This window comes from Geotrypetes seraphini, chromosome 3 (assembly GCF_902459505.1).
Source record: "Geotrypetes seraphini chromosome 3, aGeoSer1.1, whole genome shotgun sequence".
NCBI lineage: Eukaryota > Metazoa > Chordata > Amphibia > Gymnophiona > Dermophiidae > Geotrypetes > Geotrypetes seraphini.
The window spans coordinates 144,803,600-144,830,475 of NC_047086.1; the positions used below are offsets into that span (position 1 = coordinate 144,803,600).

A 26,876-nucleotide genomic window follows, 5' to 3' on the forward strand; every position below is an offset into this window, starting at 1 on the left:
AGGTGTCAACTGTGAAACATCCTTGGGCTCTCAGTGAATTTAGTGCAAAATAACACAAACAGTGCTTAAAGTGCTTACTTAGTCTTCACTACGAGTGAAGACTAAGTAAGCACTTTAAGCACTGTTTGTGTTATTTTGCACTAAATTCACTGAGAGCCCAAGGATGTTTCACAGTTGACACCTTTTGGTGTATGCCAGTGACAGCCTTTGCCTCCATTTGGAGGTGGCTGTGTGACTGAGGGCTCTCTACACAATTCTAAGTTACTTTCTTTTAGGTTATTTATAGCGGAACACTTTAGTTCCTTCTTTCCTCTAGTGGGCGGTCTCTACCCCTGATCACAGTTTTTCGTCTCGGGGCTTGGGAGTATTCTAGTTCTTTGATTGTTGTAGCTCCCATCTTTTTCGGGTTTTTTCAGTTTCATTATCTTTATATTATACATTGCATTGCTAAAAAAGGATCCCTATTTCTGGAACATCCAGTGGCATAGTAAGGGTGGTGGTGGACCGCCCCAGGCAACCTCTTTGCGGGGGGGGGGGGGGGGGGGAGGGGAAGGAAGAACCAGTGCCTCTCTTCCTCTCCATGCACCTCTTTAAATGATCGCGGGCATGAGCCGCATCTTATACTTGCTGCTCGCAGCAGCCTTGGCTCCCTTCTGACATCAGTTCCTGGTTTGGGACCAAGACGTGACGTCAGAAAGGGAGCAGAGACTGGTGTGAGCAGCAGATGGAAGATGCTACTTGAGGGGGGGGGGGTGTGTGTGCTGATGTGGCATGGAAGAGGGGGGGCGCATGGTGCAGCAATGCTGGATGCCGCCATCCCATGCACCAACCTTCCTCGCTACGCCACTGGTACATGATAATACATGAGGTTCCACCTGTAACTAGAGTTTAGCAGCATGCAGGTTCCCTCATGGAACATTCTGACAGTTTTACCAATGAGCAGAACCTCTCAATAAAGAATAAAGTTATGGGCGAGAGCCATCCACTGACCTTCAGAACAGAGTAGACATATTGAATTTCTTCTGGAAGCCACAGGGAAACGAGTAGCAGGCAGAGTAGTGGTTGGCAATGAAAGGCTAGCATAATATCCTTATAAATGGAGACCAGTATAAACAGAGACTCCAGGTCTCATCTGTGGGATATCCCTCTTCACTGGGATATCCTCTTCACTGGGTGACTAGTAGGATGGCAAAAAGGCAGTCTTGTAAAAACAGCCATATTTCAGCCTGCTTACCTTTCTTTTTTTTTGGAAGGGGTTCAAATGATAAGTGCTGGTAAAAATGACAACTTAATGAAACCACTGCTTGCCCTGGCTCGGTAGCATGGAACGTTGCTACTATTTGGGATTTTGCCAGGTACTTGTTGCAACCTGGATTGGCCACCATGAAGACGGGATACTGGGCTAGAAGGACCATTGGTCTGACCCAGTAAAGCTAGTCTTATGTTCTTAAGATTTTCTGCTTCTCAAAAGAAAAAGAAAGAAAGAAAGAAAGAAATTGTTTCTGCTGAAGGCTAAAAGTTAGAAAGCTTATCAGCTAGGAGAGGATCCAACACTGATGTTGCTCTCTCCCGGAGGCACTCCAATTGACCGTTGAAAGCCAGATGCATTAAAATCCTCTGCCAATTTTACTCTCCATCCCCCCCACCCTATTCAGATAAGCAAAAAATAAGCTAAAATCAGCTTCAAGCAAATTGCAGCTTTTTTTTTTTTTTTTTCTCTTGTGCAATATTTGGAAAAATGGCTTGTTCGGAGTTACAATTCAGGCTGCCCTGACATTAAATTAAGCAGGATGCCTGTTAACAGAATAGCCGCCTCCCCCTCATTTTTGATCTCCCTCTCCTGTTGCTCTGGTTCAGGGTCCTGTGTATCACATAACACTAGATAACAAGATTCCTCTGCAGCACTTGCTTTATATTTAAATCCTACCCTTTTTAAAGGTATGTTTAACAGATGACGGCGATCCAAAATAGTATTTTCCTCTCTCTCTTTTTACTTGCAGTTTGGTTAAAGTACAGTACATGTTGAGTGAGTGATATATTCCAGAGGGGGGAGCACTAGAGCTATGATTTGGATGTTCAGTATCTGACCATTATGGTTTAAATCCAAAACTCTCCACCACCAGAACCTTTCCCTGCCCCATAAAAAAAATAATTAAATTAGAATAACAGAGAGAAAAAAAATCCTCTCTCCAGACTACCATGTAAAGGCATGTGAATTCAGATTTGGATTGTCTAAGGAAGGGAATTCTTGCCCTAATCTATAGGGTGACCCTTTAAACACAAATAAACACACATACTTAAAAAAAAGCAGCATTTATGGGCCTATGCTGCCCTGAGGACACCAGAACAAGGTCTGAAGTAGTGGATTGCAACGAAGGAACAGAGAACTGAAGGTTTTATGCTGTTCTCTTCTGTACTTCCAGGGCTTTCTGGTTTCAAGGTTGATCACCGGTATTGCTCTCCGCTGCACAATTTTGTATAGCCCTTGCAGGACTAGCTCAGTCCAGGCACATAAAATCCGCTTCTTCTCACCAGGGCATACCTGTTCGTGTCCTTTTCCTCTGTTTTTTACAAAGGCAATAGATTGGAAAAACAAATAAACCTGTTCAAAAAAACACAAAACCAAACCAAAATTAAACTGAGAAGAGAGAAAGAGCAAGCACACAAGAGGACTCCTTTTACTAAGGTGTGCTAGCGTTTTTAGCATGCGCTACATTGCCCCACGCTAAGTGCCAAAAACTAACACCAGCTCAATGGAGGCGTTAGCGTCTAGCACGTGGGGCAATTTAATGTACGCTAAAACCGCTAACGCACCTTAGTAAAAGGAGCCCAAGGGCTCATATAAGGCTCACTTTCAAAAGAGAAAAACGTCCAAAATATAGTGCAAAGTGGCATTAGGACATTTTATTTGCTAAAGCGTTCAAATTGCCATTTTCAAAACACATTTTTTAGATAGCTTTCTATGCTGTTTATCTGAAGTGCAAATCTCAAGGGGGCTTGTTGGGGACATGTTTTAGGGAGGATTAGGGGGGGGGGGGACTTATGATTTAGATGTTTTTTCTTCAATAATGGAATATTGCAGAAAATGTCCAGGAAAAAACTTGGACGTTTGAGGCTAGACCTGTTTCAATAACAAATAAATGCCAAACAGGTGACCAAACTGACCAATGGAGGCATGTGGTTACTGATCCCTTCCCACCCCTCAAAGATGTGAATGAAACAGTACATACATTTCTCTAAGACAGGCGTAGATATTATGGCCAGTCCTAGTGGAGAGCAAACAGGTGTCTGGAGTAGCCTGGTAGTCGGTGTAATGCAGGGATCTCAAAGTCCCTCCTCGAGGGTTGCAATCCAGTTGGGTTTTCAGGATTTCCCCAATAAATATGCATTGAAAGCAGTGCATGCACACAGATCTCATGCATATTCATTGGGGAAATCTTGAAAACCCGACTAGATTGTGGCCCTCAAGGAGGGACTTTGAGACCCCTGGTGTAGTGGATCCCAGAGAATGGGACCCAGGCCCAAATCCTACCCTAGCTAGTACATTTATGATGGAAAGTATGTGCCCACCAAAATCCTTCTATACTGACATTTAAGTGACACCTGCAGGCATAAGGGCTACTGGGGAGGTAAACAGTGGAGTACAGTAGATTGTGGGTGAGTTTTTGAAGGTTCACATATAAAATATGGGGGATACGGTGACAAGTGTTCCTGGGACCTTTTATGTGAAGTTCACTGTAGTGGCCACTAGGGTGCCCCACTGCTCTGCTGGGATGTCTGTGAGGCCAGTCAGCTAAGAATGCTGGTCCCCTCCTACGTCTCAATAGTTGGTTCTTGTACGTTTTTCATTTGGACATTTGGTGTGGGTTTTTTTCCCCCAAAAATGGTTCAAAAAGAAAGATGCACTGTGGACAAGTATATTTAGGGAATGACCTTTTTCGAAAAAAATAATTAGACTTTCTCTGGTTTGAAAATGGTCATTTCATTTTCTCTGATGGATTTTTGGACGTTTTCCCCAAAATATCCAAAATTGGATTGACTTTATATTTAAAACGCCCTTCCACATATTCTGCATTCATATGAGCAAATATATTAGAGACAATGCAGCATGCTGGAAAAACTATCAACTGAAGAAGCATCTTAACTATATGATTGAAATAGAGGGTGACACCCTTACAACAACATTAAGCTTTGCACACATCAAGAGAATTTTTGTTCCTTCCTTGGCTGCATGTTGAAATCATCATGAGTGTACAGTAGTGCTACCCAATTCAGGGAAAATATTTTTGATATGATTCGATTCAGCCTATTGAATCGATTTTTCTTTTCAATTGGATTTTCCTACCCAATTGGACATCTTTTTCAAATGTCCTGGCAGGTTTATTTTACAGTCTTTCCACCCCCCTCCCCCTCTCCACTTTGCCCTCGCCAACCCCACGCCTGCGCAGTGGTATAAGCAAAATAAACAAAAAATACTTTTCCTCTCTGTTAGGTCCCAGCTCAGGCTCGCTGTCTAACACCAGCTCTGGCAGGATACATATTTCAAAGCTGACATATTGTAATCACAATATAGAAAATACAATTAATTTTTTCTACCTTCCACTGCCATATCCAACATTTGTTTCTTTCCCACTATTTCCCATCTCTCTCTCTCTTTCTTTTCCTGCCTTGTGCCCTGGGTCAAACCTCTCTGTTCCCCTCCATGCATCTCTCCTTTCCTCCCCTCCATTATCATGTGCAACATTTCTTTCTCTCCCCATGTACTATCTCTCCCTGCCCTCCATCCTTTGTCCAACATTTCTCCCACTCTCTTCTCCATGCATGTCTCCCTCCCCTTCACCATATGAAGGATTTCTCCATTTCACCCCTTTCTATCTCTTTGTTTCAGCTATCTCTTCATCTCCTCCATCCCAATTCTTCCTCTCTCCTTTCTCTCCCCGTGTGAAGCATATTTCCTCCAACCCATCCCCCTGTGTAGTAGTTTCTATCCCTCCCTCCCATTCCCCTGTTCAGCAGCACCCCACCGACCCTCCCACCACGAGACCTGACATACCTCTGAGGTCTCCTAGAGTAGAAGCAGTGGCAGAGCTCTGAACAGGCTGCTTCGTGGTTTTCTCCACTAGGGCTTCCCTCTGCCGCATCACTGATGACACCATTAGTGATGCGGCAGAGGGAAGGCTCCGGTGGGAAATGCCGCAAAGCAGTCCGTTCAGACAGCTGTCACTGCTGCTGCTTTAGGAGGCCTCGGAGGTATATCAGGTCTTACCGGGGTGGGGGGGTCGCTGAATCGGGAGTCTGATGTTCTCGTACAACGAATCGATTCACCAAAGTGAATTGGTGAATTGATTTGAATCGGCGAATTGGGCAGCACTAGTGTACAGGGAGCTCATATAGTGTAGTTACTTACCTGTAACGTAGGTTCTCCATGGACAGCAGGATAGTCAGCCACATATGGAGTGTTGTCCCAACAGCTCCCAATTTGCGGATAAGCTCTCCAATAGCTCTGAGAGATTTTTTTTTCTCTCTCTGAGCACTTGCAGTGCCCGGGCCCCACTGGGCATGCCCGAGCACTACCCATTTCCCCCTGCTTCCCCTAATTGGCAAGCTTATCCACAAATTCGGAGCTGTTGGACAACATCCCATATGTGGCTGACTCATCCTGCTTGTCCTAGGAGAATCACAGTATTTCTACCACCTTTCCTTCCTCTCTACCTGGATCCTAGGCAATGATCTTAAAGAAAATAACTTTTCTCATACTGAAGGTTCGCATTATACTTTAAGGTTGCCTAAGAACCATCAACACTTAGAGGTTAATTTTATAACAAGTTACCTAGATTGAGAGGGCAAGATTGAGTCTATTTGTAGCCTCTGCATTTTGTAAGGTACCAAAACAAATCCTGCAGAAATTATACCTAAAGTGAAGCCACAGATGTAAATTTCATGGTTCATAGTTTTGGGAGGAGTACAATTGTGCTGTGCTCTTCCCAGAACACATCTACAAGTTCTAGTCAACACAAACATTTTTGTGCATGGGGTAATTTATAAGAGGCATTTTACACACACATGCTGTCATATATACATGAAAAATGTATACTCTCCACAATTACTCTCCACAGATACCAGAGACATATAAGGGCAGATAAATAAGTAATCTTTGTAAGAGAGCACTGTAGTCAGGTATTTATCTCTGGCAGCAGCTTTCAAGGAAGAGTACGGTACAGGGATTCAAACAGGGATTGGACGGATTCCTGAGGGATAGGGGGATCGTGGGATACTGAGAGAGGTGCTGGGATGTAACACAGGTATAGAAAGCAAACCAAGTAATAAGTATAGAAATCCAACCAGGTCGTGCATGTGCAAGACCAGAGGGTTAGGACTTCGATGGGAAGATAAGACTCAATGGGAAACCAAGGTGGCAAGGGGGCCCCTTCTGGTGACTTAGACAGGCCGTGACCTGTTCGGGCCGCCGCGGGAGCGGACTGCTGGGCAAGATGGACCTGTGGTCTGACCCAGCGGAGGCACTGCTTATGTTCTTATGTTCTTATGTTAAGAGTTCTAGTCACCATTCAATGCACAGGATTTCAAAGACCCCAAGAGAAGTACATGAGCGCTGCACAAGAAAATTTAATTTTACTGTTGTGTATTTTTTTTCTAATTATTGAAATTTTCAGGAGCAACATTAGAAAATATTTATTTATGGTAGATGCATGAATTGGGATCCTGAGGGAAGCTGCCATCATTTTTTTGCATTTCTATGGGACATCACCCTGACCCATTAAGAAAAGCCATAGTTTGAAGGGCATAATTCTCAGTTCTTCTCCAAAAATTGTTTTTTCTCCATGAGATCTGAGAAACTACAATGGGAGAAATTTCATTATTTTTAAACCAAATTATTTAACAGTTATGTTTTTTAACCAACAAATGATGATCCCTAGAGATGAACACTTGATTTGTTAATATTTCTTAAAACATTTATCCCGGATTCAATGTAGGTTGCCTAATGGTGGGTGTGGGTCAAGAGGAGCATAGCATTTTGTTTATAAAAAAAAAAAAAAAAGAAAATCTTTTTGGGTAAAGCAAAGTATTAGTGATGTCATGTTAGTCACCCAAAGATCTAAACATAAGTAGGAACTTTGATCTCAATGTTGATAGAAAGTCAGGTACCGTATACACTCGAATATAAATTGATCTGAGTATAAGATGAGGTACCCTTTTGTCCCCCCAAAGAGGAGGAAAAAAGGTTGACTCAAATATAAGATGGGGGGGGGTTAATATTCATGTGCCCTGCCAGGATCTCCACCCTGTCCCCCTCCCTGCCCTGTTCCCCCTCTCTGCCAATGTCCTGCAGGCCTCCACTGGGCATACCGTATGACCTGGTAGGCCAGAACAGGAAGGATCCCTCCCGTCTCCTGTCCCAACTGTCAATTTTTTTTACCTCCCTCATGTACCTTTTTGAATCCCTAGTGGTCCAGCAGTGTACTGGGCAGGAGCGAGCTTTCCGCGCTCCTGCCCCATGCTGAGCCCCTCCCGAATAGCCACCTCAAGTTCTCGCGACCCAGTGGTTTACCGGGCATGAGCGAGCTATCCTCACTCCTGCCTGATGCTGAGTCACTCGCTGAATGACTGCTATGTGTTCTCACATGTCCCACAAGAACTTGGGGCAGCCATTCAGCGAGTGGCTCAGCGCCGGGCAGGAGTGAGGATAGCTCGCTCATGCCCGGTACACCGCCGGGCTGCGAGAACTCGAGGTTGCTATTCAGGGAGGGGCTCAGCGCGGGCCAGGAGTACAGAAAGCTCGCTCCTGCTCGGTACACCGCTGGACCACCAGGAATTCAAAAAGGTACGCGGAGGGAGGTAAAAAAAAAAAAAAGGCAGAGTCAGCCAGGACAGGAGATGGGAGGGATCTTTCCTGTCTCGGCCCACCCTACCAGGCCATATGGCAGGCCTGGCGGAGGCCTGCAACAAGTGGGTGATGATTTGAATATTAGCCAAGACCCTTTTTTTGGCCCCAAAATCTTGGTTTATATTCAAGCACATCATTCTCTCCCTGATAAAGGTAAAAAGTAAAGAGGGAGGGGTTTGTGCAAATGGTCGCAGTGTTGGTGGTGAATTGGCTTTGCAGGCTCTGAAGAAATAACATCATTGAAACTTCAAGGAGCCATGCAGACCCAAAGAAGAAAGCAGCATTGCATTGGACCTTGTGAGACAGAAAATAGAGGCGGCAGTCAGGATTCAGCAAGTGAAAATATTAAAGGCTAGTAAAGTCAGGTCTAGAAGCTAGAAGGTAGGGAAAAGGAAAACAAGAGAGATAATAGAGCATGGGAAGGGAGGCTGACAGGTTGTTCTGGGTTCATGTTTGCCTTGGGGCAGGGGAGGCAAATGTTTAGTACCAGTTGACAATCTCAGGCAGGAGAGAGGTGACTCAGCAGGAATAAAAAAAAAGCACAAACAGGCTTCTCAGGCAAATTTCAACAGGTGTCAGCTAGTATGTAGAAAATAAGGATCAACACGTAGGTGATCCCTTTATAGAGGGCCTGATGGTCCAATAAAGTCAGTCCAGTAAAACGTTTATCACCTAGAACTTGTTTGTTGACCCTTATTTTGTAAATACTAGTTGGCTTCCTTTACCCCTGCTGGGTCACCTTTCTCCAGCCCGATCCATCTTCTTGTACTGAACAGGTTAGTCCTGTCTTGTTGTGCATAAACTTTCTGCTTCTTCCCATTAGGAGAACAAAACAACACAGTAAAATTACAACCTTTTGTTAACCCTTCATTCTACGAACTTCGTGAACATAGGAAAGGGGGCACTTTTAAGAAGATATGAGTTTGGCACAACAAGTTGGTCGCCTCTAATCAATCAATGATCCCCAAGATGAGGGAGGGGAGTCTAGACCAGCAAGAATGAACTCTGCTTAAATCTCATTAAAAGCCAATTACTGTGCAAGGGGGGAGGGGAATCAAATGTGCAATATAAAACTCCCCAGAACACTGGCAACTGACGGGTTAACTATTAAAGCAGACAACATGGAGGTAGAAGACAGATGGAGCTTGATGAAGGAGACAAGAAACGAAACCAGAATCCCTGCCCCTGGAGCCTTCACAGCCACAGAAAAGATATAAACAATGAGTAATGGCATAGAAATGTGGTGGTGGTGGGTGGGGGGGTACCCTCCCCCCCTTTAAATCTTTGTCAGCACAAGCAGCTTGTCAGGCCTGGCTTCCCTCTGAAATTGGAAAAGCCAATGTTGGCGCTGTTGAAGACTTAAAGAGGTACGTGGGGGAAGGGGGAGGGCACAAGTGTGGCGGGGGAGGGGGTGCAGAAGGAGCAGGAGGCCGGGGGGGGGGGGGAGGCAGTACACCACTGATCCAGGCGCCTCCTACCCACGCTATAGGATATTACAGAACATGAGGCGGGGACAGAAGAGGCGGCTGAAGCCCAGCAGACAGGACAACAGAGGGAAAAGACCCGTCCTGCAAATGTCCTGCTTCTACTCATCATGCTCATTGACAAAACGGCCTTCGCGTGCCCTTAAACAGGACTTTCTTGTGCAGGAAAGCCATTTTTTACGGTGACTATAAAATGGCCCATCTTCTATTTCGCTATTGACCGTGTGATAAAAAAGATAAGTGCTGTTTTTATTTATTTATTTATTCAATTTTCTATATCGTTCTCCCAAGGGAGCTCAGAACGGTTTACATTAATTTATTCAGGTACTCAAGCATTTTTCCCTGTCTGTCCCGGCGGGCTCACAATCTACCTCATGTACAGACATCTTTGTTATGGTTGGCTGTACAAACTGACTGTCAAATCATAGAATTGTACTTTATCTTCTTGTATACCACTTTGGTTGGTCTAGTACAGGGATAGGTGGTATATAAATCAATCAATTAAATTAAATTATTTCAACTGTAGACCTTTCTTTTAGCACAAGGATTTTTGATATGTTATTATGCATAGGTCAGAGAAAATGTTAAGGAGTAGAGGTTTTTGGCCAGTGATTGAAAGTGGTCTCTGAGGTCCAATGATACTTAGTTTTTGGAAATCTATTTGGGGTCAAGTAAATAATTTATTAGAAAATCCGGTAGCACTATCATATGATACTATATTATTTGGGACATCAATGAGAGCTAGAAGTCAAATCTCTTCTTCTAATAATAAACTTTTACTTATGACAGGGGTTGCCATACAACAAATTACGTAAAACTGGAAGAACTGGGGGACAGTTATAGTTTTTGGTGGTGTTCGTTGTGCTACATTTTAAAAATGGAACGAGTAATTGCTATACAGCAGGGGCATTTTAGGAAATTTGAGGATGTTTGGGGGCCATTAACAAATTACTGTATAGAATGAATATTGTTTTTTCCCTTTATTAATACACGTCCATGGTGGGGAGGGGGATGGGATATGTTAAGTTATGTTTTCTTAGGTTTAAAATACTACTGAGGGTATATGGGGAAGGGATATTTTATTTGTATTAATTTTTGATGGAATATTAAGTGATGTTTAAATGTCAAGTGATTGTATTTTATATTGCACTTATTGAAAGATTTAAAAATGATTAAAGATTTAAAAAAAAAAAAAAAAAAAGTGGTCTCTGAGGACAGTAACCTGCGAGTCCTTGTTCAAAGTCTGGATGTTGAGATGTTTTTGCCTGGGACATCCGAAGTCTTTGCAGAATACATTGGTTTTATTTGTGTGAGCACAATTTGTGGCATTGTCATTCAACACAATTATTGCAGGTGCACTTGTTACCTCCTATCTTGGAGGCGGTAAGGGCTCTTTTGGTAACTCTGTGGTAGCAAGTTAGTTTGTGCTAACATGTGCACACTAACTGGTTACTACTAGAGAATGACACAGGGACGAATTTGTCCCCGTCCCCACAGGATCTCAATACAGGCAGTTCCCGAGTTACAGACACCCGACTTAAGTACGACTCGTACTTAAGAATGCAGTCGCGGCTTCATTTGATTTCACTGAGCAGCATTTCCAGTGGCATAGACTCCTACACTTCTCCTGAAGCAGGTTCAGGAATGATGCACGGCCACATTAAGAACAGTGTGTGGTTGTGCATGCTGTATCCTAGTGGGAATACTATTAGGGGCAAGTTGGGCCTTTTGTCAGCTGGGAGCAGAGGTAAGCAGTGAGAATCTTAAAATCTACACCGTTCTGAGTTTCACACAAATTTGACTTAAGAATCGCTTTAAAAACGTTAACTCCTTCTTAACCCGGAGACTGCCTGTATCCCTGTCCCTATCCCATTCCCGAAAGTTCTGCCTTAACTGCACAAGCCTTGAACGCTTATGATTTCAAAGTGTTCGAGGCTTGTGTGGATGAGAAAGGAGCTTGCAGGAATGAGGCAGGGACAGAACTTGTGGGGATGGGGGACAGAGAGATCCCGCAGGGACGAGGAAAATTTGACCCCGTGTACTACTTCCACACCGACATTCTACCTTGCCCACTCACAACCAATGTAAACACGCTTGCAGATGGCAAAACCAACACAAGAGCTTTAGTGCATTCTGTGTTAGGCCTATACATTCCATTAGATAATGCAGCTTAGTCAAAGAGCTTCTAAAAGAAGTGACACAGTGATATTAAGGTTTCTTATGCTTACCTATTAAAACTGTTATGGCTCCCAGTGCCAGACCCAGGACCAAGGCTAGAGGTGCAATGAGTAATTTTCCAGCTAAAGAAACAAAAAAGCCACCAAAAATGTTAAATTAACTCGCAATGAGTTTCATGCATTCCTACTATACACTGAAATGGTGTGGTGGCCGTGTTAGTCCACTTTCTAAGGTAATGTAAAGAAATAAAACAAAAAATCAAAGGAAATTGGACTAACTCAATGCATTTTATGATGAGTTTTCGAAGGTAGCCTTTCTTCTTCAGATCAGAAAAAAAGCAAATGTTGACAGATATCAGTATATATAAGGAAATAATTTCATGTTTTCCTTATATATACTGATATGTCAACGTTTGCTTTTTTCTGACCTAAAGAACATAAGAACATAAGCAGTGCCTCCACCGGGTCAGACCATAGGTCCATCCCGCCCAGCAGTCCGCTCCCGCGGCGGTCCAAACAGGTCACGACCTGTCTGAATCACCAGAAGGGGCCCCCTTGCCACCTTGGTTTCTCATTGAAGTCCTATCTTCCCATCGAAGTCCTAACCCTCCGGTCTTGCACATGCACGACCTGGTTGGGTTTCTATACTTATTACCTGGTTAGCTTTCTATACTTGTGTTACATCCCAGCACCTCTCTCAGTATCCCACAATCCCTTTATCCCTCAGGAATCCGTCCAATCCCTGTTTGAATCCCTGTACCGTACTCTGCCTGATCACTTCCTCCGGTAACGCATTCCAAGTGTCCACGACCCTTTGGGTCGACTTCCTTGCATTTGTTTTGAACCTATCTCCCTTCAGTTTCTCCGAATGCCCCCTCGTACCTGTTGTCCCCTTCAGTCTGAAGAATCTGTCTCCATCCACCCTCTCTATGCCCCTCATGATCTTGAAGGTCTCTATCATATCTCCCCTGAGCCTCCTTTTTTCCAGAGAGAAGAGCCCCAGCCTATCCAACCTCTCGGCGTATGGGCAGTGTTCCAGCTCTCTTACCAGTTTCGTTGCTCTCCTTTGGACTCTCTCAAGTACTGTACCATGTCCTTCTTGAGGTGCGGCGACCAATACTGAACGCAGTATTCCAGATGTGGACGCACCATCGCTCGATACAATGGCATGATGACTTCCCGCGTCCTGGTTGTTATGCCCCTCTTTATGATGCCCAGCATCCTGTTGGCTTTTTTCGAGGCTGCTGCGCACTATGCAGATGGCTTCAGTGATGCATCCACCAGCACACCCAAGTCTCTCTCAAGTCTGCTGTCTCCCAACAATGCCCCCCCCCAATTTGTAGTTGAACAACGGGTTCTTTTTCCCTATATGCATGACCTTGCATTTTTCCACGTTAAAGGGTTACCTTCAAAAATTCATCATAAAATGCATTGAGTTAGTCCAATAAAAAAAAGGTATCAACTTATTTATTTTGATTTTTGTTTTATTTCTTTTTTACTACTATACACTGTAATGTACTATAGTCATGTTAATGCTATCCAGTACTGGTGTGATTTCTAGGGGACAAGTTAAACATTTTTCTTTCCCTATTTTCTAAGGCAGGACTGCCCAAGTCCGGTCCTCGAGATCTACTGGCAGGCCAGGTTTTCAGGATATCCACAATGATATGCATGAGAGATTTGTCTGCACTGCCTTCTTGGTATGCAAATCTCTCTCTCATGCATATTCATTGTGGATATCCTGAAAACCTGGCCTGCCAGTAGATCTTGAGGACCGGACTTGGGCAGCCCTGTTCTAAGGATTAAAACTTGATTGTACTGTATCCAGTACTCACAGTGCCACAGATTGCCTGTGGAATTACTTCATGTTCTCTGTCGCTGAGAATAGCTAATTCTTTTTGGGCATCTAAAAGCAGCTTCACGGATTTTCAGTAGAGCCAGGGCAGGCGCTTTCAGCAGTCACTGAAAATGCTAACTAAAAGCTCCGAGGAGTAGGTGACATTGCCCTGATCTCACTGTACATGTGAAGATGTGGCTGTGATCTTCCTACGCTCAGCAGTACCTCTCCAGACATGCACTGGCTCAGTCTCCCCTTAGGACAAGCCACCATCTGGTCACCTTGCTGGAGAGCAGAACAGCCCTGATGTCAGAATTTTTTTTGTTGTTGTCGTTAAAACAGTAAATAGGGGAAGGGGCAGAGATGAAATTCTTTTCTGAAATTATTATTATTATTTCAAAAGGAAATAAGAAAAACAGGATTGGCAGGATTAATATGAGCTAATGAAGAGAGATAATATGAACGCTTCATTACATTAAACTGCAAAACGACTTATTGGCCTGGCTCAGTCCCTATTTCGTTCTTTGTGAACTTCATATTTCCCCAGTGCTACATCAAAAAAAAGGCATAACACGTGAAATATACACGCAGATTGAATCACCTCAATTAGGAAACAAAAAACAATTACCAAAAGAATCCAAGAAAAATGAGGATACAGGTTGAAGACCTTACGCAACTGCATTTCTGTTAATACATTCCTGGGAGATCAGCGAGCATGCTATATGAGGAAAGAAAACAAAAACCAACCTCAGCTTCCTGAGGGAGGTTAGATGTCTAATCATGTCTTGCCAAATTACCATACCTGGAATTAATTTTCCCTTCTCATTTTTCATTGGGGAATTATCATTGAATCTCATCTTGTTCAGTTGCTAGTGGCGAGCAATCAGGTCATGCGAAATCAACAAAATCAATTTAGCTCTTTTTCTTAACTGGTACGGTGCTCTTGCACTATTCTGCTTGCAGCAGAAAACAAGGAAAATCGCAGGAAGACCTGAAAATCTGCAATTGTAGATTTAGGGCTCCTTTTACTAAACCGCATTAGCGTTTTTAGCGCGTGCTAAACCCGCACTACGCAGCTAGAACTAGAACGGCAATTTAGAGCATGCTATTCTGTGTGTTAATGCCCTAATAGGGCTTAGTAAAAGGAGCCCTTAAAGAGCCTAAGTGCAATTATTTTGACTTAAATATTTTGCCTCAACAAATCATGCAGAAGTGATATTTGATAGAAGAATAGCCTGTCTAACTGCAGATGATTTCCTGAATTTCTTTACTCAAAAATCAGCAGAAAAACCCAAAACACTCAGGAATGTGTGCCAAAGAAAAGCTTGCCTTAATTTTTGAGATTTCTAAGGCCCTCTGCATGGCACTGAATCAGTTAATCAAAGATTATGGAGCACATTGAAGAGCCCTTTTACAAAGGCCACAGCATGACACAGTACTGCATGCTCTAAAGCCATTTTTTTCTGCTGAGGTAAAATATTCCGAGTTCAGCTTTTTCCATTAATGGCCATGTACTAATTGTAGGAAAGCGTGAGATTTCCAACTTCCTCAAAACTTAGAAAGCGGAGAACAAACAGAGAAGGAGACTCTGGTGTTTAATGCCTTTTATTGAATTTCAAGGCTCGACACGATCGTGTTTCGGGCCAAAAGGGTCTGCCTCAGGAGTCTAAACAAACAATTATATTAGAAAATAATAAATATTTACGGAAATAAAACAATTAGATCAATCAAAAACATACATATCAAAAATAATTAATGAATGTAATAAATATAAACAATAAAATGTATAAACATTAAAAGGTGCAAACTTTAAATACTGGACAAACATATCATATATTTCTATGTCTTGCATACATTGTAAAATAGTCACAAAATGATTATAAATACACAAAATCATATACATATATATGCATCAAAAGTAAAGGTGAAAACATCATTTCAAGTCATAATGACAATGAATGATGAAACCTTGAAAATGCACCAAAATAAAAATGCATAAACATCTAACTACTAAAAACACATGTATTATTAAAAATGAACACAAAAACAAAAAAAATATATATATACACAATATAGAAACATAGAAATTGACGGCAGAAAAGGGCCTTAGCCCATCAAGTCTGCCCACACCAATGACCCACTCCCTGACTTTTATTCCCCTAGAGATCCCACGTGAATATCCCATTTTCTCTTAAAATCTGACACGTTGTTGGCCCCAATCACCTGCTGATGTAGCTCGTTCCAATGATCAATTACCCTTTCGGTGAAGAAGTACTTCCTGGTATCACCATGAAATTTCCCTCCCCTGACTTTCAGCGAGTGCCCTCTTGTAACCGAGGGCCCTGTAAGACAGAAGATATCATCTTTGACCTCTATACATCCCGTAATGTACTTAAAGGTCTCAATCATGTCTCCCCTCTCTCTTCGTTCTTCCAGCGAGTACATCCGTAGTTTTTTTAACCTTTCTTCGTAAGTGAGTTCCCTGAGCCCCAAGACCATCCTGGTAGCCATTCGCTGAACCGACTCAATTCTCAACACATCTTTCCGGTAGTGCGGTCTCCAGAATTGAACACAATACTCCATATGAGGTCTCACCATGGATCTGTACAGCGGCATTATGACTTCAGGTTTTCTGCTGACAAAACCCCTACGGATGCAGCCCATCATTTGTCTTGCCTTGGACGAAGCCTTCTCCACCTGATTGGCAGCCTTCATATCCTCACTAATGATCACTCCTAAATCACGTTCTGCCGTGGTCCTGGACAAGGTTTCACCATTTAGTGTGTAAGTTCTGTGTGGATTTTTTTTACCTAGGTGCATCACTTTACATTTTTTAGCATTGAAGCTTAGCTGCCAAGTTGACGACCACTGTTCCAGCTGCCGTAGGTCCTGCGTCATAATGTCAGGCACACTGCTTTTACCTACTATGTTGCATAGTTTGGCGTCGTCGGCAAACAGTGATACTTTTCCTCTAAGCCCTTGGGTCATATCTCCTATGAATAAATTGAATAGAATCGGCCCTAAGACGGAGCCCTGTGGTACTCCACTCGTCACTGCTGACGTTTTGGAGGGGGTACCGTTTACCATCACCCTTTGAAGCCTACCGCTTAGCCAATCCCTAACCCATGTAGTGAGTGTATCCCCTAAACCCATAGATTTTAGTTTGTTCAACAGCCTGCGGTGTGGGACGCTATCAAAAGCTTTGCTGAAGTCCAAATAAATCACGTCCAGGGACTCCCCGGCATCCAGATGTCTAGTCACCCAGTCAAAGAAGTCAATCAGATTAGATTGGCAGGACCTTCCCCTGGTAAATCCGTGTTGGTGTGGATCACGTAGATTTTCTTCGTCTAGTATTTGGTCGAGTTTCTGTTTGATCAGTGTTTCCATGAGTTTGCACACTATGGATGTGAGACTCACCGGTCTGTAATTTTCTGTTTCTGTTCTGCAGCCCTTTTTGTGGAGTGGAATTATGTTAGCTGTTTTCCAGTCCAGGGGTACTCTTCCCGTGCGCATGGAAAGATTGAAGAGCACGGATAGTGGTTCAGCTAGAACTTCACACAGCTCTCTGAGCACCCTGGGGTGTAGATTGTCTGGTCCCATGGCTTCCTACGCCTTCCTACGCTATTATAAAGCTGATTGATTTATAAAACCAAGAGCGTACCTGGATCTGAAATGATGATATCTACGCTATCCTTCTAAGTCAAAATTCTAAACCATGAATAATAGCTTCTATTAGGAAACAAGAAGAAAGAAGGAAAAGAAAGAAGAAGAAAAGAGGAAAAAAAGAGAAAAAAGGTAAGAAGAAAGCAAAAAGGAAAAGAAACAAGAAAAAAAACAAAAAAAGGAAGAGAAGAAAGAAGAAGAAAAAAGGGGAAAAAAAAGAGAAAAAGGGTAAGAAGAAAGCAAAAAGAAACAAGAAAAAAGGAAAAAAAAGAATAAAAAAAAGAAAAAAGGGGTTGGTAATCATGATATAAAATAAAATAAATTGTATTAATAATTATCCACATTAAATTTGTCCACTAGACATGTAACCTTATGAAATAAAAGCACTGAACACCAGAGTCTCCTTTGCTGCTGTTCTTCGCTTTTCATGTACTCATTTTCCCATAGGCAAAAGGGACTCATGTACTAAACCTGTGCTAATCGTTTAGTGCTTGGCAATGCCGAAGCACCAACAAATTTGCATGACGTGTCCCCTCTGTGAAAAAATGTTTTAGTGCACAAGCAAAAATTATTGAGGAACACCTCAGCATGCCTCATGGTATGCTATGTTAAGCTGCGGTAAAGCATGTGTTAGGGCTTACTGCAGCTTTGTAAAAGGGCCTTTTAACTTGGCCTCTATGCTTCTATTTGGAAAGCTATTTTCTCCACAAAAGCAGAAATAAGCAGTTGTTTGTCATATTTTGATGTCATCCATCACTATGCTCTACAAATTTGGGAAATTATATGGTTCTGGATTAGATGGCATGTGTGTATAAGAACATAAGAATTGCCGCTGTTGGGTTAGACCAGTGGTCCATTGTGCCCAGCAGTCAGCTCACGCTGCGGCCCTTAGGTCAAAGACCAATGCCCTATTTGAGTATAGCCTTACCTGTGCACGTTCTGGTTCAGCAGGAACTTATCGAACCCTTTCTTGAATCCTTGGAGGGTGCTTTCCTCTATAACAGCCTCTGGATGAGCGTTCCAGATTTCTACCACTCTCTGGGTGAAGAACTTCCTTACGTTTGTACGGAATCTTTTCCCTTCTAACTTTACTGAGTGCCCTCTCGTTCTCTTCACCTTGGAGAGGGTGAACAATCTCTCTTTCTCTACTAAGTCAATTCCCTTCAATATCTTGAATGTTTCGATCATGTCCCCTCTCAGTCTCCTCTTTTCAAGGGAGAAGAGACCCAGTTTCTTGAATCTCTCACTGTACGGCAACTCCTCCTGTCCCTTAACCATTTTTGTCGCTCTTCTCTGGTCCCTTTCGAGTAGTACTATGTCCTTTTTCATGTACGGCGACCAGTGTTGGACCCAGTATTCCAGGTTATAACACTAATAGTGCTTAAATAAGAGTAATGACTCACTGTTAGTGCCTTTGGAACTCTCAGTAGCTCTTTGACATCACAGGATTTTATTATCATCTCATGGTCTCAAATGTGTTAAATTAGACTGGTTCCATTCTTTCACTGTGTGCTCATTTATGATACGCTCACTGGGTCGCCACTTTTTCTGCCTCTATACCTTGGAGTATGGGATGCCACAGAGTTCACTGCTGCTCCCTCTATTATTTCAACACCTATTTGCGGACAGTGACTCTGGTCTCTGTTATACTGAGGATATTCAGGCTTTTTCAGAGCTGAGAGCAGATCATCTGAGTTCACAAACTTACTATCAACTACTTTAAAGCAGATCGAACTATGGATGGCTACCTTTAAATTGAAACTAAATTCAGAAAAAAAAATTTTTTTTCTAATAACTCCCAATGATAAAATTAAAGATTCAATGATATATGTAAATGGATTGGATTATAATATCGAACAGTCCTTAAAAATACTGAGAGTAACTTTGGACAAACACCTTATTTTGGAAAAACATTCCGACTTAATATTTAAGAAAGGTATCTCAGTGCTCTGGAAGTTTCGTACTATTAAGAAGTACTTTGACGAAGCTTCTTTTCGTCTGTTAGTTCAATCTTCTATTCTAAGTATTTTAGACTACTGTAACATCATATATTTGGGTGCTTTTAAGAAAACTATCAATAAATTGAGAGTCCTCCAGAACACGGCTGTCCGCCTTACTTTTGGTCTAAAGAAATGGGAGCATATCTCCCCCTTCTATCAAAAGCTTCATTGGCTGCCATTTGAATCCAGAATATTATTTAAGTTCTCCTGCATCTGCTTTAAAGCAGTGTTTGGTATGCTTCCAGGTTATCTAACCCTTCATTTTACCTTGAGTCACTCCAATAAGAGCTTCCGAAGAGTGCACCTGTTTGCATATCCTTCAATAAAACTCTGTCACTATAAAAGGTTCCTTGAGAGAACCTTTTCTTTTCAGTCGGCCAAAATAAATACATGGCTTGCAAAAATTGTTTTAGAAGCTTCCTCCTATCTAGATTTTAGAAAACAGATAAAAACTTATCTATTTAACAGGCTAGGATCCTAATGTTTTCTAATCCATCTTTTATTTTTTTTAATTGTTTGTACTTCCCAATATAGTAACATTTTATTATGTAGAACCTCAGACGATTTTTATCCAATGTATGCATTTGTATTGTTTATATTGCATTGTATGTACTGTGTTTTATTGTTGTAAACCCCCTAGAACTTCCAGGTATGGCAGTATATAATAATAATAACTTTATTTTTGTATCCCGCCATACCCGGAAGAGTTCTAGGCGGTTCACATCAATTAAACAAGGTTACAAGTGGTTTACAGCAGTTGAGCGGGGTTATGAGCGGTTCAATAACAAATTGATCAAAGTTGCCAGGGGGGGGGGGGTGAGGGAAGGATGTAGAGGGGAGAGTGGGTGTTAGATAGAAGGGGCGTTGGGATCCTGGTCTTGGAAGAGGCGGGTTTTGAGTAGTTTTCTAAAGCCGAGGTAGTTGGGGGCCTTGAGGGCCATTTGGGATAACCATGGGTTTAGCTTAGTGGCTTGGAAGGCGAGGGTTTTGTCGAGGAATCTTTTAGAGTGGCAGAGTTTAAGGGAGGGGTAGGCGAATAGTTGGATTCTGCGGGAGTCCTTGATGCTGTGATTTAGGGCGAAGTGAGGGATGATGTAGCTTGGGGATAAACCAAATACTGTTTTATAGCAGAAGCAGGCGAATTTGAATAGGACTCTGGATTCTAATGGCAGCCAATGGAGTTTGTGGTAGAAAGGGGTGATGTGTTCCCATTTTTTCAGGCCGAATATGAGGCGGACAGCAGTGTTCTGGATCATTTTGAGTCTCCTGATGGTTTTTTTTGTGGAGCTTAAGTAAATGATATTTATATATAAAAATAAATTATTATTATTATTATCAGGAAAACAGATTTAAGAAGTTTTCTCAGTGTGTGGAACTGGTTTGAATAAAAGATTCAAGAGACTTTAGGTCAGAGTGTCTCAAACTTTTTTTTAGCTCCGGCACACTAAGGGCTCCTTTTACTAAGCTGCGATAGCGTTTTTAGCGCACGCTAAACCCGCACTACACGGCTAGAACTAACGCCAGCTCAATGCTGGCGTTAGCATCTAGCATACATGGCAATTCTGCACGCGCTAAAACCGCTATCGCAGCTTAGTAAAAGGAGCCCTAAATGGAGCAAATGTTTTCCGCAGCACATTATAACTGAAATTATAAAATTGCAAAACCAACAAAAAATTAAATTTGGGAGTTATTTATTTAAAGTTCTTTAAGCAATGCAATGGGTAATTGTAACAACGGTGAAACCAAAGTAGATAGAATACAATTGCTAATCAATGCTATGGATGTGCTTGTTTTTGAGTGCAAATTAACTCAAAACACGGCTCGATACTCGACAAGCAAACACGCATTTCATCATAAAACCATCTGCAGTCATTCTCTTTTTTTTTTCAATTTACTTTCTGTCAGAGCTGAAAATCAAAGTTCGCACAGATAAGAAGCTCCAAATGGTAACAAAGCCTTGATTGGTTTGTTGCTCAAGTTAGGATAACTAATGCATAAAAAATAAAACTAAAATTACTTGCCGTTAGTTTTCAAGGACCAATCACGCCATAGAATAATGCTTTTATGGGCGGTTGTATCCTTAATACAGACACTCTTAACATCGACAGACTCTTGGTTAATAAATTGGCTATAAGTAAAACTGCATTTTAGTTTCCTGTTATGAAAGCTCGTATAATGTAAGTAATTGTTCCGCATCTGTATGTTTTCTGAAAACAGAGGTGGTAAATCTGTAACGTTCTTTTTTAATTTGAATATCCAAAAATGAAATTTCTGTTGAGTCATATTGCATCTTACATTTTAAATTAGGGTTTCTTCAATTGAGTCAATCTAAGAAACAATGTAGTTGGACTAAATCACCTCTCCAAAGGAGGAACACGTCATCAATGTATCTCTTGTCATTCATATTCATTGGGTAAACTTAGAAACATAATGGCAAATAAAGGCCAAATGGCCCATCCAGTCTGCCCATCCACAGCATCTAATATCTCCTCCTCTTCCTAAGAGATCCCATGTGCCTGTCCCACGCTTTCTTGAACTCAGACACAGTCTTTGTCTCCTAACTGGGCTGCGGCCCTCAAGGACCGAGGTTGGTCACCCCCGAGTTAGACCATTAAAAAGAATTAGGTACAACTTGTTTGTTGACATTTCTGTATGAGTAAAAGAAGAATAAGCAAATAATTCAACAGACCTGTATTGAAATCTGTGACCAGCAAAGAAGTGGACAAATTTACCAACTCTGTAAGTAATTAGAAGGTCTACAGTTGTAGAGACTCTTGCATGTGAAAGTGAATTGTCACCAACATTACCAGAATTTTTTTCTTTTTTAATTGAAGCAAGACTTCTGACTTTTGTCCTTCTAAAACTGGAAACTTTATTAGCAGCGACACACATTGAGAATGTTCAGTGGTAATGATACATATGGTTCAAGGCATAGGATGATGCATTCCAAAACTGAGAGAAATGCCAGCTTGATTGACAGTTTTGTTCTTCCTGCTGGTCAACTCCTAGATAATCAATCAAACAAATGACAGGTCACAGGGTAAAGGGATTTGAGATTGAAAGGAGCTGACTTATTACTAATACAGTGGTGCCTCACACAACGAACTTAATTCGTTCCAGGAGCAAGTTTGTTATGCGAAAAGTTCGTTATGTGAAACGCGTTTTCCCATAACAATACATGTTAAAAAAAATAATTCGTTCTGCAGCATAAAATATGCTAAGATGACATAAAAAAAGATAAATTTGTCAAAATGGTGAAAATGGTGGTCTTGCTGAGGCCAAACTCTTTGACGAGGTCACACTGTTTTACCCCACATTCACTCCTTCTAATTATTTCCCGTTTCATTTCAACAGAAATCACCTTCCTGCTTTTTTTAGAAGCCATGATATATAAAAAATATTGAGTTTATCTTAAAAGGACGACTGTATACAGTGAGAGAGGGCAGTTAAGCGCAGTGACTAACGACTGCCTGCAGTGCCTGCGCGGAAGGATGCAATACATCGGCAGCTCGGGCGACTTCGTTGTGTGAAACGAAGTTCGTTGTGTGAATCAAGACATGAAGTTCGTTGTGTGAAACGAAGTTCGTTGTGTGAAACGAAGTTTGTTGTGTGAAACGAAGTTTGTTGTGTGAAACGAAGTTCGTTGTGTGAAGTTCGTTGTGTGAATCAAGACATGAAGTTCGTTGTGTGAAACGAAGTTCGTTGTGTGAAGTTCGTTGTGTGAATCAAGACATGAAGTTCGTTGTGTGAAACGAAGTTCGTTGTGTGAAACGAAGTTCATTGTGTGAATCAAGACATGAAGTTCGTTGTGTGCAGCGTTCGTTGTGTGAGGCGTTCGTTATGCGAGGCACCACTGTACAGGGAAGTCCTGCCCTATAGAAACCACAGTAGCTACATGGATCAGCTTGTCAAGGAGGGTAGTAAGGACTAAAGCTGTAAGAGAATTTGAAAAAAGCATAGATTAAGCATGAAGAATCCCTGTTTCTGGTTAAGTGAGTAAGGAGACAGTAAGCAGGAGGAGGAGATGGAGGGTCTTTTACAGGGTCTCTGAGAGTTATGTAAGAACATGCAGGCAAGATAATATGAACCACTTCCCTGATGAAGAAATCGAAAACACTGGCCATGTTGGCAATGGGTCCAGAGGAACAGCACATTGCAAATGAATTCACCCTTTTATAAAAGTGTAGCGCAGTTTTTAGCATCGGCTGCGTGCATGTAACTTTTAATTAGAGCCAATTAGCATCAATTATGAGGTGTTCATTGCAAATTAAAGGCATTGATTAGGCCAATTAGTCAGTTAAGTTGTGCATTCACATTAGGCACATGGGGCTCGATTCACTAAGCAAATTGATCGGTTTGTGAGCCCTTTGTGCCCCAATTTCCCTCCTATTTTACGATCCAATTCCAATCCGCGCTTGCAAATGAGGGGAACTGCATGCAAAGTAGGCAGGGATGCAATTCACTAAACAAATCTGCTGATTCGACTGTGCAGGCCAATCAACCCAAAAAGCGACTGCCGGCGCAAACTGCAGCCAGCTCCTCCTTCAGCTCTTGGAATCAGCCGTGCAGCTCCTGCCGCAGACCCAGCAACGAAGCCTCCGGCGGCTGCTCCGCCGTTGCAGGATCAACACGCTCCCCCGCCATCTTGGGTGCAGGCTTCGAGGGGCCGCTCACGAGAGGGGAGGAAAAAGCCTTAATGTCAGTCTGGGTTTTTTTGCGAAGCCATCAGAATGCACTCGGCAGTCTAACCCAAAAGCAGGAACACCGATGAAACACTTGGAAGCAATGAGATTCAGCTTAGCAAAGCCTAAAAAAGTAATTGCTCTAGGTTGCCATGAGCCTTGATGATGTCACTTCCCTCCCTCAAGGTGTTAATTAGCAACAATTTGGAGTTACACGTGCATCTGCTGAAATCGATAGGATTAGGAGACACTCTAACTACATGGGTTGGGGATTGGCTTAGCAGTAGACTTCAGAAGGTGGTGGTGAACGGTACCCCATCCGAAGCATCAGAAGTGATCAGTGGAGTGCCGCAGGGCTCGGTCCTGGGCCCGATTCTATTCAACTTATTCATAAGAGATATGACGCAGGGACTTAGAGGAAGGGTATCACTGTTCGCCGACGACGCCAAACTTTGCAACATAGTAGGCAGAAGCTTGTTACCTGATGATATGACACACGACCTACTGCTTCTGGAACAATGGTCGACTACTTGGCAGCTAGGCTTCAATGCTAAAAAATGCAAGATAATGCACCTGGGTAAGAGAAACCCGCGCAGAACTTATGTACTAAATGGTGAGACCTTGGTTAGGACCACGGCGGAACGCGATCTAGGAGTGATCATTAGTGAGGACATGAAGGTTGCCAATCAAGTGGAGAAGGCTACCTCCAGGGCAAGACAAATGATGGGATGTATCCGCAGAGGTTTGTCAGCAGGAGACCTGAAGTTATGATGCCGTTGTACAGAGCCATGGTGAGGCCTCACTTGGAGTACTGTGTTCAGTTTTGGAGACCACACTACCGAAAGGACGTGCTGAGGATCGAGTCAGTGCAGCGAACGGTCACCAGGATGGTCTTGGGGCTCAGGGATCTCACGTATGAAGAAAGACTAAAGAAATTGCGGCTGTACTCACTTGAGGAAAGAAGAGAACGGGGAGATATGATTGAAACGTATAAGTACATCACGGGACGCATCGAGACAGAAGAGGATATCTTCTGGCTCATGGGACCCTCGACCACCAGAGGGCATCCACTGAAAGTCAGGGGAGGGAAGTTTCATGGCGACTCCAGGAAGTACTTCTTCACCGAAAGAGTGGTGGATCATTGGAACAGACTCCCACTCCAGGTGATAGAGGCCAGCAGCGTGACGGATTTTAAGAGAAAATGGGATACTCATGTGGGATCGTTAAGGGAGTAAACTCAGGGGGGAGGGATACTTGGAATGGGCAGACTTGGTGGGCTATAGCCCTTTTCTGCCGCTTTTTTCTATGTTTCTATGTTTCTATCTGCACTAGCTGCTATTTAAATTTCACAGCATGGGCATGGGCGGATAAGAGGGTCTTCCCAAAAGTTACGCACAATATTATAGAATGCTGCCATTTGTGTGTCCAACTACCAAAAGTTAGGCGCCAGCATTTACACTAGGTTTTGACAGATGTAAATGCTGGCGTCCAAGTTAGGACTGAAAGCTGCACAAGGCTGGTATTCTATAAAGGGCACTTAGCACCAATGGAAGCATAGCCGGTTAGTGACAATTTTCAGGTTGCTAACTGGAAGAGCAACCGCATAAAGTTAGGAATTTTAATTTTTTAATTCAGAATCTCAGAGAGGGCAGGAGACAGAAGGCCTTGAACATGAACAGATGCTCAAGGCCCCGCACCAGCCCAGCCCAGCCCAGCCCAGCGGCATCAGCCTCTTTCAGCACCAGCACACGTATGGTAAGTAAAGTGTCGGTCAGGATGGGGATGGGGATGGGGGGTGGAGATGGACAGCAGAAAGTTGGGTATCTCTCTGCTTCCTTCCTTCCTCCCTCCTTCAGTGGCATCCCTCTCTCCTTCCTCCCTTCTTCTCCCCCTCCCCGGTAAAATCTCTCTCTCTTTCTCCTTCCTTCCTCCCTCTCTCTCCCCCTGTAGTCAGGCATCTCTATTTCTCCCTCCCTCTCTTTCTGGTCAAGTAGCTCTCTCTCCTCTTCCTTCTTTCATTCCTCCCTCTTCCTCCCAATCAGGTATATCTCTCTCTTCCCTCCCTCCTTCTCAACCCTGGTCAGGTATCTCTCTCTCCTCCCCCCCCCCAAGTGGTTGGGTCCAGTTAGGTCTCTCTCTTCTTTCCCCCATGGTCAGGTTCTCTCTCCTCCTTCCCTCCATCGTTCCTTCTAATCTAATCATTCATAGCCTGCTTGGCAATGCTAGAGATTAAAGTAGCAGAGGCAGCCCTCAATATGACTCTTCCGATGAAGCATGCTGGAAGTGATATCAGTCAGATGAAGAATGCCACGACTGAGAAGGAAGGTAGGCAGGCAGGCCTGACTGCGTTAATCCCGTTAATTTTTTAATGCCATTAAACAATTAATATGTTAATCGCGTTATTAAAGTGTTAATTGTTCAAACGCTAGTAAAAAATATTTTCTTATTTCAGTAGGACATTTCATAAAATTCTTCCATAGAGAACTATTCGTAGCAAAAGGTTTAATGACCTGTATCCCACTGGCACAAATTTTGTTAAATGTTAATGTCCAGACATTCTCTGGCTTCTGTTCTGATGGTATTATATCTGATCCTAACAACTCTCATATCAAAGGAGCTTAACACATTTAGTTGTCATTGGCAGAAGTCTTAAAGCCTAGGCAGTGGCGTACCTAGCATATGTGACACCCGGGCCCCCTCATCTATATGAAAAATATGATTTTTAGTAACAATTCACATATCACACAACAAGAATGTACCTAGGAAAAGGCAGCATCTTAAACACTACAGTGAGCAATAAAACACCAACACATACACTGTAAAACTAAACAAGTTAAACAAACCAGATCCTGCACAGTCAATGCCAACAGAAAACTTTTCATACACACAGAACAGACATACACCCTTGCCCAATATGGAATAATCACAAATTAAAAATAGAATATGTAGACAAAAGTTAAACTGAACCGCCAAGAAACCAGACTCTGCATACAATGCAACATGACAGAAACAGTGACACATGTCCCCTAATACTGTGCAAAATATAAAGACAGTAGATGTAAATTTGAAAAAACTGATACATGACAATCATCACTTTACAAATTAACAAATAGAAATAAAACAAATAATG

General features: G+C 42.6%; 1 protein-coding gene across 1 annotated transcript in view; it reads right to left on the reverse strand.

Moving 5' to 3' along the window:
- Nucleotides 1–468: 468 nt before the first annotated feature.
- RNF217 (ring finger protein 217) overlaps nt 469–26,876 on the reverse strand; it is a 266,249-nt gene continuing 239,841 nt past the window's right edge. The window contains exons 5-6 of the mRNA XM_033937183.1: nt 11,616–11,687; nt 469–2,602 (exon numbers count right to left, since the gene is read on the reverse strand). Coding sequence (XP_033793074.1) covers nt 2,529–2,602; nt 11,616–11,687 — 146 coding nt within the window. The 3' untranslated portion in view covers nt 469–2,528. The remainder of the gene's footprint in view (nt 2,603–11,615; nt 11,688–26,876) is intronic.